Here is an 18,292-nt window from a genome sequence, read left to right as displayed (position 1 = left end):
CTTGTGGCAAAATCAACCCTTCCCAAAATCTAACCGTGAGATTCTCTGCCGTGGCTCTCCCGAGCGAGGTTTGAGCCACAGAGGGAAGGGTCTCCGATCGATCCTTGCAGGGAAGTGTGTCTCTACACTGCACACCTGCTCCCTCCTCGACACGCATTGTCTACGTCTGCGCTCAGGCGACGAATCCCAGTGACCGTTAAAAAAACGTTACTTCCCAGTGCATAGATCATGAATATGCCAGCTAAACGCCTGAAGATAATACTCCTTTCAGAAGATTTTCTAGAAGTTCCCATTTCCCCAACTACATCCTTAGCACTCCGCCAGTCAAGTACTCATCTCTGCTTTTTGGTGGGAAGTGTGATCCGGCGTTTCCTGTAAGAAGATCCCTTAGACGTCAGCTTGCGATCATCGTTTGTGAACCCCCGCGCATCCCTTCGCACTACAAAGAATGTTTTTTGACTTTGTTCCTCCCCTGTGCCAGCTATGCTGTTCTGAAATATTTTTCAGCCCACCAGAGGGTAACATCTCGTACAGTCTGCACTATGGGGGTTCTGTGGCCTGCAGCATTGCAAACTGTCGCCTTCTCACTCTGCTCTCTCTCAGGGCAATAAATGTCCACCCCTGCAGGTTACGACACTCTTCCCATTTCTCCTTAGCTGATAGTAGCTTGTGAGGAATGTGTTGCCAACATTACCCTTTCTCTCAGTGTTGAGCTGTAATTAACACCCAGACACGCAGTACTTCAAAAATGGTTGATACATAGCGCTAGCTGGTATCAGCCAATGAAACGATTAATAATGGGATTGTGCATCACAAGCATTGGTCCAATATGAATATGAATGAAAAAGAATTTACAGAATATTAAATATATGTTGGACAAATGTTGCCATCTTACAAAATTATCCACAAATGATGGGCAATAAATTTTACTTTTATTATTAATATTTTTGTAGGTATCTGTGGCACATTAGAGGGGAGGAGCGTTTAACCCACATTCATGACTGTTTTGGGAGGGAGGGAGGGAAGGAAGGTGAGGGAGAGGGAGGCGAGTGAAAGAGACAGAGAGAGAGAGAGAGATAGAGAGACAGAGAGAGAGAGAGAGAGAGAGAGAGAATAAAACCCTGATCCTCCTTCAATCTATCCACACCTCCTGAAACCGAACCCTGGATACTCTGCCGCATCCTCCAGAGAGGGAAAGGTCCGTAACAACCAATGTGTCTACAGCCCGAACACTGAAGACCTATGGTCTTTCTTTGTATAAAATTGTCAATCTATTTTCGCAAAGAGATGAGTGTTAACAAAAGGCATGTGTTCGTACTGAAGGCGCGTGCATCAGCCTACAAATTCGAATGTCAAGAGGCTCAGTAATAGACGGGCCATATGAGATTTTTATATCTGTTATTGCTTCTTTCCCGTATAACGCTACTTTTCATGTAAGGAGTTCATGAATTAAAATCGACGAATACCGTTAAAATTAGTTTCGTGAGAAACCAATGGAAGACCGAGCGACCTGGTGCAGTGGTAGGATGGTGGACCGACATTCGAGAGGGCAGCGACTCCTATCCCAATCGCCCGAACACATTTAGATTTTCCGTGATTTCCCTAAATCGGCTAAGACTGGCAGCGTTCCACTGAAAAGGTCACGGATGAGCTCTTCTCCCATGTTTCTCCAATCCTAACCTGACTGGAATGAGTGCCGATCAGACGGCGGACTGTGGCCATTAGATTGCTCGTAAAGAGAATCGCGAATAGAGTGCTGTCCAATTCCGTCGTCTGCTTTGATCAATGACCTCGTATCACCCGCAAAGACGATAGCCTACGTTAGTTACTGAGACTACAGCAGAAAACACAGGCCGGTTACATCCTTCGAGATGGCGACAAGAGAGACCATTACGTTCACAAACAAACGTAAAAAATACGAAAAGTATTTCACTCAATGAAGAAAATGAAATTAATAAGAAAACTATGGGTATGAAGGGGTTTGTGGCTGGGACAAACTTAAAAAATAGGTTAATAAAGATAAGACTAGGATACCAAAAATAGGACACGCTAATTTATTTGAAGAAATGTAACGAAAATATAAACAAAATACAAAACTGAAAATGAAAAATTCTCTTGACCTAGCTCAAACGAAGACAACGATACCAGACACTCTTCTCCCCAAATGACAAGAGAATCGAGAAATTAAATAAACGAATTTGTCTAAAATAAACCAAGCCTAAAAATATAAAAATCGCACAATGGGAATAGAATTTTTTCTTTGACCTATATATATCTAGCGAAGACAGCGATTCCGAAACCCGGAAACCGAACAAGAAGCAACATCGTAATTTCCATCAGTTCTATTGAACTGAAAGACATCAGTTGATACCAAAAACATAGCCCTGCAAATGAAAATAACGAAACACAACATAAAAACCAACAATAAAAAAAAATTCCCATTCGGAAACAAAATTCAGAATTAGATTAAATAATAAATTTTTTGATACAAATGTACTTAATAAGTGTACTAGACTGCAAGCTAATCTATCCTGGCCACCAAACTACATCAATACAGTAAGGTCCGGTTCCGCCCGCTCTACTTGTTTCCCTATCGCCAGTCTAAGCTAAACTTGCTGTTTGCGAACATCACACACTACACGAGATATATGGGCAAGCACAGATAACGTTTAATAACAGGTCGCTAATCTTTCGCAACGTAAACTAATGTTATGAGTCAAAGCGCAAGGTTGGAATTGGACCTTGTTCTTGAATGTCACAAATCCTATGTGCCATGGAAACGCTGTATTTGCAAGGCTATTTTTCCAGCATCACCATACATCCGTTTTTGATAATAAACAGCTCAAGAATTTCACTGTATGCAAGCATATGTTGATATTTGCTTGTGTCTTCACCTTCGTATGGTGTTCACTGAAGTGCGTTGGGTCTAGGCACTTGTTACAACTACATTATCATTTTATGAACGATTTTGTGACGAAAAAAGTATAGGGCTAGTAATGAGCACCTCCAGAGTTTCAGAAGACGGCTATGCAGCAACTACCAGATATACACAAAAGAGATACAACTCAGCAGATAAAACAACTGCACAAGTTTTTGACACAAAATACAGTTGCTCAGTATGGGAAGCATTTACGATGCGGCTAAGCTCAACACGTCCGTGCAGTTTGATGAAACCGGCAGCACATACTGTCTGGGAAGTCGCGACGAAAGCATATTTTTGTAAATTTGTTCAAATGGTTCAAATGGCTCTGAGCACCATGGGACTTAACAAAAAAAATGGTTCAAATGGCTCTGAGCACTATGCGACTTAACTTCTGAGGTCATCAGTCGCCTAGAACTTAGAACTAATTAAACCTAACTAACCTAAGGACATCACACACATCCATGCCCGAGGCAGGATTCGAACCTGCGACCGTAGCGGTCACGCGGTTCCAGACTGAAGCGCCTTTAACCGCACGGCCACAACGGCCGGTTGGGACTTAACATCTGAGGTCATCAGTCCCCTACATCTTAGAACTACTTAAACATATCTAACCTAAGGACATCACACACATCCATGCCTGAGGCAGGATTCGAACCTGCGACCCTAGCGGTCGCGCGGTTCCAGACTGAAGCGCCTAGAACCGCTCGGCCACACAGGCCGGCTTGTTCGTTGGGTTGCGTATCTGTATCTACATCTATGGGACTACTCTTCAACATACGTAATTGTCTGGCAGAGGGTTCATCGAGCTACTGTACACTATTTCTCTGCCATTCCACATTCGAACAGCGTTCGGGAAAAACTAACACTTAAATATTCCGCGCGAGGTGTGATTTCTCTTATTTTATTACGACGCTTATGTCTCCCCCCCCCCCTCCTCCCATGTAGGTAGTCGTCAACAGAAAAAAAATGATCGTGTGGCATTGTTGGCCGGGAGGCCCTAACCGGTAAAGTTCGGCCGCCGTGTTGCAAGTCATATTCGAGGTGACGCCACATTGGGGGACTTGCACGTTGGTGGTGATGAGATGATGATGATGATGATCATGACAACTTAACACACAGTACATGGGCGGAGAAAATCTCCAATCCGGCCGGGAATCGAACCCGGGATCGCTTCATGTTAGGCAAACACGTTACCTCTCAACTAAGCAGTGGGAGTGTAAAGAATATTTTCGCATCCGGAGGAGAAGGTTGGCGACTGGAATTTCATGAAATATCGGCGCAGCGTAAAACGCCTTCTCTTTAATGCGTACCATCGTAACTCGCGTATCATATCCACGACACACTCTATCCTATTTCGAGATAATGTGGTACGAGCTGCCCTTCTTCGAACTGTTTTGATGTCCTCCTCCAGTCCTATCTGGTAAGGATTCAGTGTCGCACAGCAATACCCTAACAGAGGATGGACAAGAGCAGTGTAAGTAGTCCTCTTCAGTGGATTTGTAGTATCTTCCAACTGTTCTGCCAATAAACACAGTCTTTGGTTATGAAAGTTTTCGTGCGAATTTAATATGAAATAGAGGAATGTGAAGGAAGGGGAAAGGCTGGGTGCACTCTGGAAATGCAATGGTGAAAGTTGAAATTTTCTGCTGGACCGGAGCTCAAGCCTGGATCTATCGCTTGTCATGAGCTGTTGCATTAACCGCTTCGGCCATCGGGACGCGGTCCCTGATCGATCCAGATTTCCAACTTATCGCATGCTGCAATACGGCGTTCATCCATTAACCTACTCACAATTATTGAGCCCCGTAATACATGAAGGGCTTATTCCAATAGTGGTACAAGTCCATTATCCCCACTTTTCTGCCTATAATGCATCTGAAATTAATGATCCAAACAAACAGAAAGAAAGGTCCATCTCTAGCAAGAAGCCATATGCTTGAATATTTCTGATATCTCAACTGCAGATTTTTCAGTGCTCATTTAACTTGAGGACTCTGTATCACATAATGAACACAAATGGACTTGTACCACTATTGAAATAAGCCATATAGGAACATTTTCTGTTGTTTCGGCCATGTCCGACGGAACGGACACCACCTGTATACATGTACGTTCCAATGAAAGTTGCTCATAATTGTAATCCTTAGGTATTTGCTGGATTCACAGCCCCTGGATTTATGTGATGTATCGTGTAATCGAAATTTAATGGATTCCTTTTAATATTCATGTGCATGACTTCGGTGTTGTCATTATTTATTGTCAATGGCCCCTTTCGCACCATTGACCATAAATAATGAAAAGACTGAAGTCATCCCCATGAGTACTAAAAGGAATCTATTAAATTTCGGTTACACGATAAACCACATTAATAATTTTGCAATTTGTTTTGGTATTCCAATGAATTTACTAGACGTTAAATGCCAGAGTCGTCTGTAAACAACGTAAGCGGTCTGCTCAGATTGTTTCCCATATCATTTACAAGAAGTGTGAATAGCAGAGGGCGTATAACACTTCTTTGGAGGAATGACAGATATTGCTTCTGTTTTACGCGACGACTTTCCGTCAGTTATTACTAAGAGGAAATCCACAGGCACACAAGTTGCTTATAAGCCACTTGCGAGGAATGGTATCAAAAGCTTTCCGCTATTCTACAAACACAGAATCAGGTGCGAACTAATTTGATGCGACATTATGTCCTGACACATCTGCTCCTAAATGAAAGTACCCCATGGTGTGTATATCGTTGAGATATGCTCTATTCAGGAATAACTGTCATTCTTAGGGTTCTGTACCTCAGTCGATAGAAACGTAATCATTATGGGATCACTTCGTTGTCGATCTGCCTGTCCGACTGTTAAGACCCCTTTCCCTCAGGAATGCTCAGAGATATTAAGTTGAAATTTATGTCACATAGTAACCTCTATGGCGTTTTGGGGCGTAAAAAAAATTAACCTTGCAAGTCAATGCAATAAAAAGATACAGCCATATTTTGATACTCGCAGACTCACTCATCAAAACCTATAGGGTACTCCCCGTTTGTAAGGTAATACTTATTGCAGATAAGAGAGCATTTTACTTCATTTCCAGTGATGCTACGTAAAGCGAATGCATCAGCGCTGCAGTACGTGCGGAGTAAGGGGCGAGCTGTAGCTTCCCACCATTTTGGCTAGCAGAAGCGGTTGGCCATCTGGCGATTTCAGACCGAGTGGGACGAGGTTCCGATGCAGAAATTGCTCGTGACGTAAGCAGAGAGATGTGTATGGAATATACATTTATTCTGCCATGAATCAAGTAATTGTCATTAATAAATATATGCTAAATAAAGTCGCCTTTCGCCACTCAGACATTTGGAGGTGTCTTCGGGTCATAAATACTATCTTTCAGTAACTTTACAATGCCAGGAAACGGTGATATTAATAAATACATGAATAGCTTTGGCATAACCGAAGATGTACGATCTTATACGAACTGTGCCGACTGTCCGCTCAAGTTACAGACTGTGCGCCATATTCGGCAGTCGTCGATGGGATGTATTTCGATCTAGTCACGCGGTAGACCATGCTCTCGTACCGCTAATAGTTAGCTTATAATCGGTGGGAACAAGTTTATTTTACGGTATTTCTTAAATAAAGGCACCATAATGGCATCCCGTGTAAACATTATTTGTACAAAACTTCTTACTGCTTCATTACGTAAAACATAGGCAGTAGTATTGAATTTTGAGAATCCGACGGCGCTGCTGGGCTTTGAGAATCCGACGGCACTGCTGCGGCTCTGCAAGGGAACATAAAACTATGAGAGCATATCCACATGTAGGAAGAATTCCTACGTAGCGGCTCAGTAGCTTAGTTTAAAGACGGACTGACTTAATTATCGCAAAACTCGTGTGGGTAATCCTGGGCAGTTATACTGTGCTCCCCTTATACCGCCATCTGCGCACTCAGCTGCTAAACTGAGATATTTCTGGAAGTTTAGTACGAGTGGTGGATTCTTGCAGGTTGAATTACAATCATGAAATTTGGCAAGAAGCACGGTTTAACAGAGAAAGTAACTGAAAAAATCCGAAGATTGTAATCTGTAATTATATCGCACAAAAATATTTTTTCGCGATTACGAACTTACATTGCATCCTTGATCTGCTAAAAGTCGCAGGGATTTTGATGTGATTTTCCGTAATAGCTAGAATGATTCACGAGGAAGCTTTGTGTGTATAATTTAGAAATATTTCGTGCTTATTGGCACAATGGAGTGGAGCGCACTGTCGCTGCGAAAACGATGGCTCTGTTATCCAGAAGTGACAGCCAAGGCCGCTCGACTTCCGCCACATCATCTCATTCTCCTTACAGAGATTTCGTGAGGGAGTATGCTTTCAACACGAAAAGCACCTGTAATGTTTCAGAGTAAAGTAATACTTGCAAGTAAAGCGTGATTGCACTTCGATTGCTTGTGGTGAGCCTTCAATAGCCAATAAAATATCCATTGGTGTGTGTTCCACAGAACAATACGACATTTGCGTAACAACAACAGACTTCCGGAGAACAGACAAAGTCAATGCATCTGCACTTACCAATTAGCAAAGCGTATTAATAAAATAAGTGAATAATTGTAACTGTCAATGCGAAATTACAATAAAAATTTGACTCCGAAATTAATATACTTTCGAAAGTTCTGGAATTTCCAGGACGGATATCTTGTCAGTATATATCTATGAATGAAAATGAAATGAAGTCCCATGCTTCTTCACAGAGCCTAGGGGAGCGATACAGGGGACCCGTACCGCCGAACTAGGCAATGTCCTAATGGAGATGGTTTGACGTTGCCTTCCTCCGACCGTAATGGGAATGAATGATGATAATGAAGACGACACAACACGACACAACACAACACCCAGTCAACTCGGCGCAGCTGAAAATCGCTGACCCAGACGGGAATCGAACCCGGGACTGCGTGCTCGGGAAGCGAGAACGCTACCGTGAGACCACGAGCGGCACAGTGAAAAATCACGGAGATTATCGGTTCTCGGGAGTAATGAACTACCTATATACGTAATTAAGTTGTACGGAAATCTCGGAGCGCGAGTGCTACTCGTACTCCCTGTTTCTTTTCTGTTTTTCCTCTTTATGTCTTGTAGTTTACGCCACAGTCATCTTCCGAAGCCGTAGAGGTGCATATGAATAAAGCAGTAACTAGATAGTGGGTGCTACGTAAAACGCCCACTGATTCAGAAGAGTTTTTGTTCTACATCTCATAAGAAAGTACAGTTACTAGTAATTGCTATATAAACGTGTAGTGCTGACTGTTGTATCTTGTACGGCAGGCTAGGCACGGACGGCCACGCGTGCCTGCTGCGGGCTGTCTGCGAGGCGGCCGAAACGCCGTTGCTGCACAACGGACTGTTTGGGGAGGTGGCGCACCTGTTGCTGACGTGAGTACTCCAGCCGGCACGCTGCTAGCACACCGGGTGGAACGCACAGTCAGCTGTGTGCTTTTCATCCATTCAGTGCAAAGTAACCCTTCCTAGAGCAATCTCGGTCTGACGCAAAATCTCTCCTCTCTTCAGTGTTCAACCCTAAGGTTGGCTTGACGCAGTGCGCCATTCCACTTTTCCCTGGACCTTCCTCTCCGTTACGGTTTTCGTGACAATCAGCTCTCCCTGTACAGTTGTGGACAAAACGAGCGAGACCACTCGCCTTTTCGTTATGCTGATCCGCACAGCTTTAAAGTCTGCTACACAGCATAACAGGCAAGGCGACGAAGTGCTACCAACATCCTATGCATAGGCGTGAAATTGAAAAACTATCCGAAATTTGTCAGACTGTTTTCAGTCATGTGTACGACTATATTAATGCTGATTAGTGTGTTAACCACAACACCTAAATATAAGATATAAATGAAATAAGAAACGCTAATTAGTATGAACTGTACTAATGAAAATGAATTTCAGCTTATCGAGATAACATAACTGTTTCAGTGAGACAAAGTACCCCAGATCGTTAAGAATTAGCAAAATATTATGCGCATTCGGCTACGAAATGGTCTGTGTCAACGTTCAGACCAGTCATACTGGATTACCGTTGCTGACCTACCATGAAAGTGTGCAAATTTAGCAAAGCGTGAAGATTCATAACGAAATACAGTTAAAAATCATTCAGTGCCACACTTAAGTAAATTCAATTATTGACAGAAGCGGAAAAAGTAGGCAGTAACAAGTATGAAATTCTACGAGAGTTTCATATCGACATCCACAGGGCGCCGGTTACAGAATAAAGGTAGCAATAAAACGTATTGGAGGCGCTAGAATTTCTTAAAATTTCTTTACTGATCGTCTATCTGCCTTCATCGAGATTTGACCCGAAAACAAACCAGACCTCCCTGCAGTAACAAACACCTTTCACTACGTAGCAGACAACCCAGGCAAACAGCCCTCTATTATTACCCCAGACATGAATAAGTCAGCAATTTCGCAATGAAAATGGCAAGATGATCTGCAGTTTCCGCTGCATAGAGCTTTCTGGACTCAAAAACATGAATTGTCTACTTTTATCTCACCGATGATGTGATAATCATTCGGGATGTTTATCTAAATAACAAAAAAACTGTTATTAGCGAGTAAATTTAGTAGGATAATGCTGCACCACCCCAGGAAATAAACGGCGACGTAGCTGCCAAACGTATTCTACAATGTTTCGAATTCTCCATTAGACGTGCCACAGGCAGAAAACGTTCATTAGCCGAGGTGTTCAATAAGGTAGCAATGGGAATGCTCGCTCATCTAAAACGCGGTGGGGTGGGCTCTGAATTACCACGTGTATAGGCAAATGGATTTTATTTGCATTCCTGTAAACGTGATTTGGATCGAAAGCATAGCTACGATTAATGTGCTTATTTATCGACTGCAACTGGAACATTTCTAGTAAAGAGTAGGGGAAATTATTATGCAGCCCTTATCTTCAGTAACTTTGATAGCTATTTTCGTTGTTAGGATTTCGTCACGTAAATCGGTAAAAATGGAACCCTACTACTCTCACTTTATTGACCGTCTATCTGTCCTAAAACCCGTTTACCTCGAGTACGGGTGGACATAATAATCGGAAAAGTATCGCACTTCCTGCGGTATACGGTCCCTTGGTGGTGTAAAAGAGTGAGCTATGTCAACGCAATCTAAAGATACAGTCGTTTATGTAAATAAAATTTACGCGAAACGTCAAAAAATGGCTCTAGGAACTATGCCACCAAACTGCTTAGGTCATCAGTCCCCTAGCTCTAGAACTACTTCAACCTACCTAATCTAACACACAGCCATGCCCGGGAAAGGATTCGAACTGACGGCGCAAGCAGCCTCGCGGGCCGCGATATGACGCCGTTGAGCGCACGGCTAACCCGCTCCGGCAAGCTGTTAATATCATCTGCTGTTACTAAAATGTTATTCACTTCTGGTGAATGATTTTCTGCGCAGTTCATTTAAGAAAGAATAACCAAAATATATTTGTTGTTACGGAAGTGGAAGGATACCTAATTCATTTCCCCTTGTCTACATTCGTGATGTTAGATTCGCTATCTGAGCATACGTACTGTCCACAACCACAGTTTAGATCCAAGTCATAGTCACACATATGCGAATACAACACATTGACTTATACTTGAGGTATTTCGTTTCCCACGACGTGGTGGAAGACGGTGCTGTGGCGTCTTCGAAGCGCGAGATTCGCCAGTACTAGGTATCTCAGCACATCAGCTGACCGATCTTTCATAGTATGTCGGTAGCACTTCGTCGCCTAGCCTGTTATGCTTTATAGCAGACTTTAAGGCTGTGCGGATCAGCATAACGAAAAGGCAAGGGGTCTCGCTCGTTTTGTCCACGACTGTACCTTTCGCAGTTTACTATTTGTATGACACTCTTGATCGTCCTGGGCGATCCCGGTACTTTCAAAATGGTTCAAATGGCTCTGAGCACTATGGGACTTAACATCTGAGGTCATTAGTGCCCTAGAACTTAGAACTACTTAAATCTAACTAACTTAAGGACAGCACACACGTCCATGGCCGAGGCAGGATTCGAACCTGCGACCGTAGCGGTCGCGCGGTTCAAGACTGAAGCGCCTAGAACCGCTCGGCCACTCTGGCCGGCGATCCCGGTACTTCATAGCTCCATCTGGTGCTGTTCCAATGATGTTCAGTCCTACGATTTTAACCTGTTCTTGTTTGGATGTGCTTTCAGAGAGACCTGGTTTCCCGTATTCGTCTCCACACATCTGCGCTGGTAATTATATCTCTCCAGCTGATCTTCGATATCCTTCTGCAGACAAAATCTCCCCATTGTTTTCCTCTTGACCTTAGTCTCACATCTGTACATTCCAGAGGAGTACGTTCGTGGCTCGTTTCCTTATCTCTAGACTGATGATCTAGCTGGTGGATAACTTATTTCTTAAATTAAGCGGAAGACTGATTCGCTGACTGATTAAACACTTTGAAATGTCCTATATCCTTGTAAAAAGGGATCTATGGATGAATAAAGCTGCTACTACTGCTACCACTACCACTGCTGCTCTCTTTCTGCTCACCATATCTTTCCGCCTCTTCCAAATAGATAAATTCTTTTAATTCTTCTAACTCTCATCTTCCAACTCCTCTTCTTAGAGGCTCATACTATTCAGCTCTACACGCCATCAGTTTAGTCTTTCCCTCATACATCGTCATACGATACTGTCTGCATAAATTTCTTTCTTTGGTGAAAACTTTCTCTAGAAATTCTTTCGTATCCGTGATCACAATCTGTATATGTCACCACGTCTGTCTTCCGTCCACTGACTTTCATCCCCACCTCAGTTGCATCGCCAACATGGTCTATAACTTACTGGATGCAAGCATTGTATACAGCAATGGAAGAAGCATAGTATTCTTTGACATCTTCCCTAATTCTTCCTTTCTCTTGTTTACGATGATTTCTAACGACAGCAACTTCATTCTTGCAGAATCTGAAGCTCATCCGAGTGCCTTTGTATTTGAAGCCAGCTTTCTTCAGCACTCTGAACTTCCATTGCCATATGGCATTTTAAACACCTTTTCCGGATCTGCAGAGACGACTTAGGATGGCTTATTTTTCCGTATTTGCATTTGGAGCAGAATGCTAACTGCAAGTACCGCCTCTCTCGTCCCTAATTTCCTCTTGCAACCAAACTGATCTTTCAATCTGAAATACAACCAGAAATCTTTCTTCTTCTATCTGTTCACGAACAGTGCTGCACGTATGAACTCTCTTTCGCAAAACCGACCATCTTGGCTCTGTATTGTGTGCTCAGTGCTACAATGTTGTAGCTTTCCTTCTTGTTTTCCTGTTCCAAAATTCCGACTAAAATTGCCAGCCATATCCGGCATCTAAGACGATCCATACCCTAAGTTGTAGTATACGTCTCTTTTCTCTGTAGTGGCGACGTGTGCGCCTTAGAAAATTTACAGTTATTTCCGCATTTCGTGTAATTTAACAAAGACAATAACGGTATTTCAAAAATTAAACGATATCATTGTACTGATAAGTGTTCATCTGCAGTCTTCAACCGATTTATATATAGACAAGGTTTTCTATCTTTGTCCCGCGCTCTCTTTCTGGCTGTCTTCCGAAGCGTTAACGTATACTGCTTATACAGGTCTGCAGCGTAATGTAATTAATTTACTGAGCTCATGTCAAATAGATAATAAGTTTAATCGCAAGTTTAGTTTTGTTTGCAGAAGTGTTAAACCTAGGTCACATATCCCAGTTTACAGAATTATAGCACTGCCTGCAGTGGAGAAAAACAGCATCGCTGATTCGCTGCAGTCTGCCACCATTACGCGGCACATTTAAAATTTACGCTATTAATAATCGATGTAAAGGCACCTGATGACTGGAGGTATGATCCTCCGAAACACGTAATATAAACTATTATTTACAATGAAGAGCCAAAGAAAGTAATAAACCTACCTAATATCGTGTAGGGCCGCCGAAAGCACGCAGAAGTGCCACAACACGACGTGTCATGGACTCGACTAATGTTTAAACTCAGAAGAATGTTCCTGGAGCCACTCTGTAGCAATTCTGGGCGTGTCTCATTGTCCTGCTGGAATTGCCCAAGTCAATCGGGATGCACAATGGACGTGAATGGATGCAGGTGATCGGACAGAATGCTTACGTACGTGTTACCTATCAGAGTCGTATGTGGACGTCTCAAGAATCCCATATCACTCCAGCTGCACACGCCCCACACCGTTACAGAGCCTGCACCAGCCACGTCAGTTCCCTGCTGACATGCAGGGTCCATGGATTCATGAGGTTGTTTCCATACACCTACACTTCAATCCGCTATATACAATCTGAAACGAGACTCGTCCGACCAGGCAACATGTTCGCAATCATCAACAGTCCATTGTCGGTGTTGAGGGCCCAGGCGAGGCGCAAAGCTTTGTGTCGTGCAGTCATCAAGGGTACACGAGTCGGCTCCGAAAGCCCATATCGATGATGTTTCGTTGAATGGTTCGCACGCTGACGCTTGTTGATGGCCCAGCATTAAAATCTGCAGTAATTTGTGGAAGGTTTGCACTTCTGTCACGTTGAACGATTCTCTTCACTTGTCGTTGGTCCCGTTCTTGCAGGATCTTTTTCTGGCCACAGGGATGTCGGAAACTTGATGTTTTACTGGATTTCTTATATTCTCGGTACTCTCGTGAAGTTGTCGTACGTGAAAATCCCCACTTCATCGCTACCTCGGAAATGCTGTGTCCCATTGTCTGTGCGCCGACTATAACACCACGTTTAAACTCACGTAAATCTTGATAGACTGCCACTGTAGCAGCAGCGACCGATCTAACAACTGCGCCAGACACTTGTTGCCTTGTATAGGCGTTGCCGACCGCAGCGCCGTATCCTGCTTGTTTACATATCTCTGTATTTGAACACGCATGCCTATACCAATTTCTTTGGCGCCTCAGTGTAATAAATGCGACTGGTTACAACAGCTTAAAGACGCTTTGCATTCAGATCTTTTACGAAACATTATTTAAGTTAACTAACATACTTGATTTCATACAATGATAGTGGAAGCTTGGTCAGAGGATCATAACGGCATGAAATAAGATTTTGAAAGAGGACCAATCATTAGCAGATTTAAAAGTGAGCGAGTGGTGTGCGCAGGCCAAGCGACGGCGACGCCGGTCTGGCAGAGCACGTGCTGGCCCGGGAGGCGGGCAGGGTCGGCAGCGGCGGCGGCGGAGGCGGAGGGTGCCGGCGGCGGTACGCGGCCTGCCCCAGGGGTCGAGGCCCGCTCGACGCCGTCTCCACCCTGTCCGTGGACTCACAGCACTGGGATCGCTGAGCAGCTGTGGCAGCCAAACGAATGCTGCTGACGTGTGCCAGTTTTTTCTGTCCGTGAAAAAGAAACATTAAAGGAAACTGAAAAGAAAATCTGCCCTCTTTATTATATACGTAAGTGAACGCCAGATCTGATTTACGATTTCCCATTAATAAAGTTAAGGCACTTACTCCCTTTTACGGATAGTGATCATTAGCACAGAAAGATTGACAACTGTTTGCTCTTAGTTTTCTCCGGGCTACAGTGAGAAACCAAGTTTAATTTTTGAGAAGTGTGAATGACATCGATTATTAAATTGGGAGGTAAGAACACTTTTCTGAACGGACTTGTCTTGAGTGTAGCATTGTACGGATATGAAATGTAGGTGATAAATAGTTCAGACAAGAAACTTCTTGGCAGATTAAAACAGTGTGCCGGACCGAGACTCGAACTCGGGACCTTTGCCTTTCGTGGGCAAGTGGTTAGAGCACTTGCCCGCGAAAGGCAAAGGTCCCGAGTTCGAGTCTCGGTCCGGCACACTGTTTTAATCTGCCAGGAAGTTTCATTTCAGTTCACACTCAAGTGCAGAGTGAAATTCTCATCTTCGAAACATCCCCCAGGCTGTGGCTAAGCCATGGCCCGCAATATACTTTCTTCCAGGAGTGCTAGTTCTGCAGGGTTCGCAGAAGAGCTTCTGTTAAGTTTGGAAGGTAGGAGACGAGTTATTGGAAGAACTGAAGCTGTGGGGACGGGTCGTGAGTCGCGTTTGGGTAGATCAGTTGGTAGAGCACTTGTCCGCGAAAGGCAAAGGTCCCAAGTTCGAATCTCGGACCAGTACACAGTTTTAATATGCTAGGAAGTTGCATATCAGTCAGCACTCCGCTGCAGAGTGAAAGTCTCATTCAGTTCAGACAAGAATAGAAAAGAATTTTTTGAAATATAGTACTACACGAGAGAGCTGGAAATTAGATGAGTAGATCATTTAACTAATAAGAAGATGCTGAACTGAACTGGAGAGAACATAAATTTGTGGCACAACTTGACCAAAAGAAGCGATCCGTTTATATGACACAGCCTAAGGCATCAAGGAACTGAAAGTCTCTTCGGGTTTGCTGCCGGATCCTAAAATCAACTTGTCTCGATATTTCGGCGATCCAACTGGTCGCCATCTTCAGGAAAATGCTGCTTCCGCTGATGAGTCCCGCTGAGAACTGACGCCAGGTTGCAAATCGACGTCCTATATAGGCCATCGTTCAGTACACGGCGCACGCGCCGGCCATCACGGTTTCTGCCTTCAAAAACAGGGAGGTCGCGCCGCCCTTAGTGAAACACTGCTGGCAACGATATATCGCAATCAAGGCCGCACCGAAGAACGTTCAGTTTTGATGCGAGATAATACAGGATTCCACGTTTTGCTAACAGGAAACCCATTATCTCTGTTGATTACATTATTAGCCAACCTAATTTCAATCGTCTCCTTATAGACACTGTTCCAAAAACCGGAAATGTTGGCAAACACAAAAGTTTCCTCAAATTTCATTTTGTGTCCCTCCTTTAGGCAGTGTTCTGCTAGCGCCGATTTTTCCAGTTGTTGTAGCCTCGTATGACGGCGATGTTCCACACACCTGTCATGCACTGTGCGAATAGAACGGCCAACGTAAGCTTTCCCACATTTGACACGGAATTTTGTACACCCCGGGTTTCCTAAGCCACAAATCATCCTTCACAGAGCCGAGCAGGGCCCTAATCTTAGAAGGTGGACGGAACACACTCTTAATGTTAAAATTCCTTAAAATTCGTCCAATCTTAAACGATAAGCCTCCAGCATAAGGAACAAAGGCCACAGATCTATGTTCCTCTTCGTACACCTCCGGAGATGGTCCAAACTCCATAGCCCGACGAACCTGCTTCTCGGTGTATCCATTTTCCTTAAAAACAGTCATCAAATGCTCAAGTTCTTGGGTTAAGCTGTCTGCGTCGGAAATGGCATATGCTCTCCGTACCAAAGTCCTAAGGACGCCACTACGTTGGTGTGGTGGATGACAACTCTTAGGGTGCAGATACCAATCTGTGTGTGTCGGCTTTCGGTGAACACTGTGTCCCTAAGTTCCATCTGGTTGTTTATAAACCATTACGTCTAAAAATGGAAGCATCCCTTCATTTTCAACCTCCATAGTCAATTTGATACGGGGATGAAGACAGTTGAAGTGGTCCAAAAATCTGTTAAGAGCATCACGTCCATGCGGCCAGACGAAGAAGGTATCGTCCACGTACCTCCAGAAGCACGTTGGTTGCAAAGCTGAAGTCCTCAGTGCCATGTCCTCGAAGTCCTCCATAAATAAGTTGGCGACTATGGATGACAAAGGGCTACCCATAGCCACTCCGTCATTCTGTTCAAAAATGTAACCGTTAAATAAAAAATACGTGGAGGTCACCACATGACGACAAAGCTTCACCAGCTCTTCATCCAGTTTTTCACTGATCAAACTAAGGGACTCTTCCAGAGGAACTCGTGTAAATAGGGGTACCACACCGAAACTCACTAACAGATCTGAAGGACTCAACTTCAAAGATCCCATTCGTCGAATAAAATCCACCGAACTGGATATATGGTGTTCACACTTGCCAACAAATGGTCTGAGATCAGATGATAAATACTGTGCCAGGTTATAAGTGGGTGCACCCAAATTACTAACAATAGGGCGTAGAGGAACCCCTTCCTTATGCAACTTAGGCAGACCATACAACCTAGGCGAAACGGCAGCAACAAAAAGTTTCGAAAATTTTCTAAATTGTGTATAAAGTTTTTGGGCAGTCACTTAGTGCTCTGATTCTCAAATATTCGATGAACATGGTGTGTGTAATTTGCGCGACGTGAGCTGAGCTGCGCTGCCTCATGAGATACACACGCTTCGTAACTGTAATGCTCGTGTCGTCGTGTTACGCCTCTAACATAAGATTATGCCTCTTAATGAACCGAATATGACAGCACTTCAAGTTTCTGAATTCGGTCAATAGTTCCACGAAACATCGAGAGTCAAATTCTCGTTGCACCTGGAACCCGTCCGTCAGACAACCTGAAACTGGACTACCGTCTCCCGCTTTAGTCCCTTGGGAACATACACTGATGTGCAAATTTAAGCACTAAAGTAACTTTCGCCTGAAGTGTAACAGCCAACTGACACAGCTCGAAGAAGCTAGAAAGAACTGCTACAATGTAGTACAGAAAGTAACTGAAATGAATACAATGAGACGAACAGAAACGTTACTGCTATTCCAAGATGATAATTACCCTGAAGTCACGTCGATTTGTGATGCTATTCTGCACACCACAAAAACGCGAGGCGTGTTTCTGAATAGGATGTTTGATAACCACGGACAGCAACGTGCTCCCCATCTCGGCCACAACGTTGGAGAGATGTTCTGGTGGTGGGGCATGTTCTTCCTCCACCAACGCTGTGGACAGCTGCTGGACGGCCCTTGGTGCGCGTGGGCGTGCTGCGATACGTTCCTCATGCACCCGACTGGATTTGCGTCGGGGGAGCGGGCAGGCTTGTCCGTTCGCCGAATTTCCTCACTTTCCAAGAGTTCCTCCACTTGTGTAGATCGCTGCGGTCGGGGCCGAATGTGCACCCAAAAAGACCCACATGGGGATGGAGATCAGTGTCTCATTAACCTTGACCGATTTTTTAAATTTTTTTACAGGCGTTAATAAATATCAACGGAGCTGAAAGATGTAGAGGTGATTACGCCCCTGCAACATTATGGCTCCCGACAACGTAATGCCTGGACCACAAAACGACCATGCTCGACAATGTTCCTAGATGCCTTTCGTGTTCTCATCTGTCGCCATATCAGGGTACGTGTAACATTATTAGGTAACGCATGGTGTAGGACACTGCGATCCTCGCTTGTCGTGGTCAGACGTGGTAGGCCAGAATCATAAGGACGAGTATGCGTGCTTTCATGTTGCCATGCAGTCCAACGTGGGCCACTTCCGAATGCCCAATAAATGTGGTCATTGCACGATTCGACCAGCTGGCCAAAT

General features: G+C 44.1%; 1 protein-coding gene across 1 annotated transcript in view; it reads left to right on the top strand.

Annotated features, from left to right (window-relative positions):
* Nucleotides 1-14,268, top strand: part of LOC126413232 (uncharacterized) — a 39,053-nt gene extending 24,785 nt beyond the window's left edge. The window contains exon 4 of the mRNA XM_050083130.1: nucleotides 14,088-14,268. Within this exon, the coding sequence (XP_049939087.1) occupies nucleotides 14,088-14,268 (181 nt within the window). The remainder of the gene's footprint in view (nucleotides 1-14,087) is intronic.
* The last annotated feature ends 4,024 nt before the right edge of the window (nucleotides 14,269-18,292 follow it).

Source organism: Schistocerca serialis, chromosome 7 (genome assembly GCF_023864345.2).
Source record: "Schistocerca serialis cubense isolate TAMUIC-IGC-003099 chromosome 7, iqSchSeri2.2, whole genome shotgun sequence".
Taxonomy (NCBI): domain Eukaryota; kingdom Metazoa; phylum Arthropoda; class Insecta; order Orthoptera; family Acrididae; genus Schistocerca; species Schistocerca serialis.
This window is presented reverse-complemented; position numbering and strand designations above follow the sequence as displayed.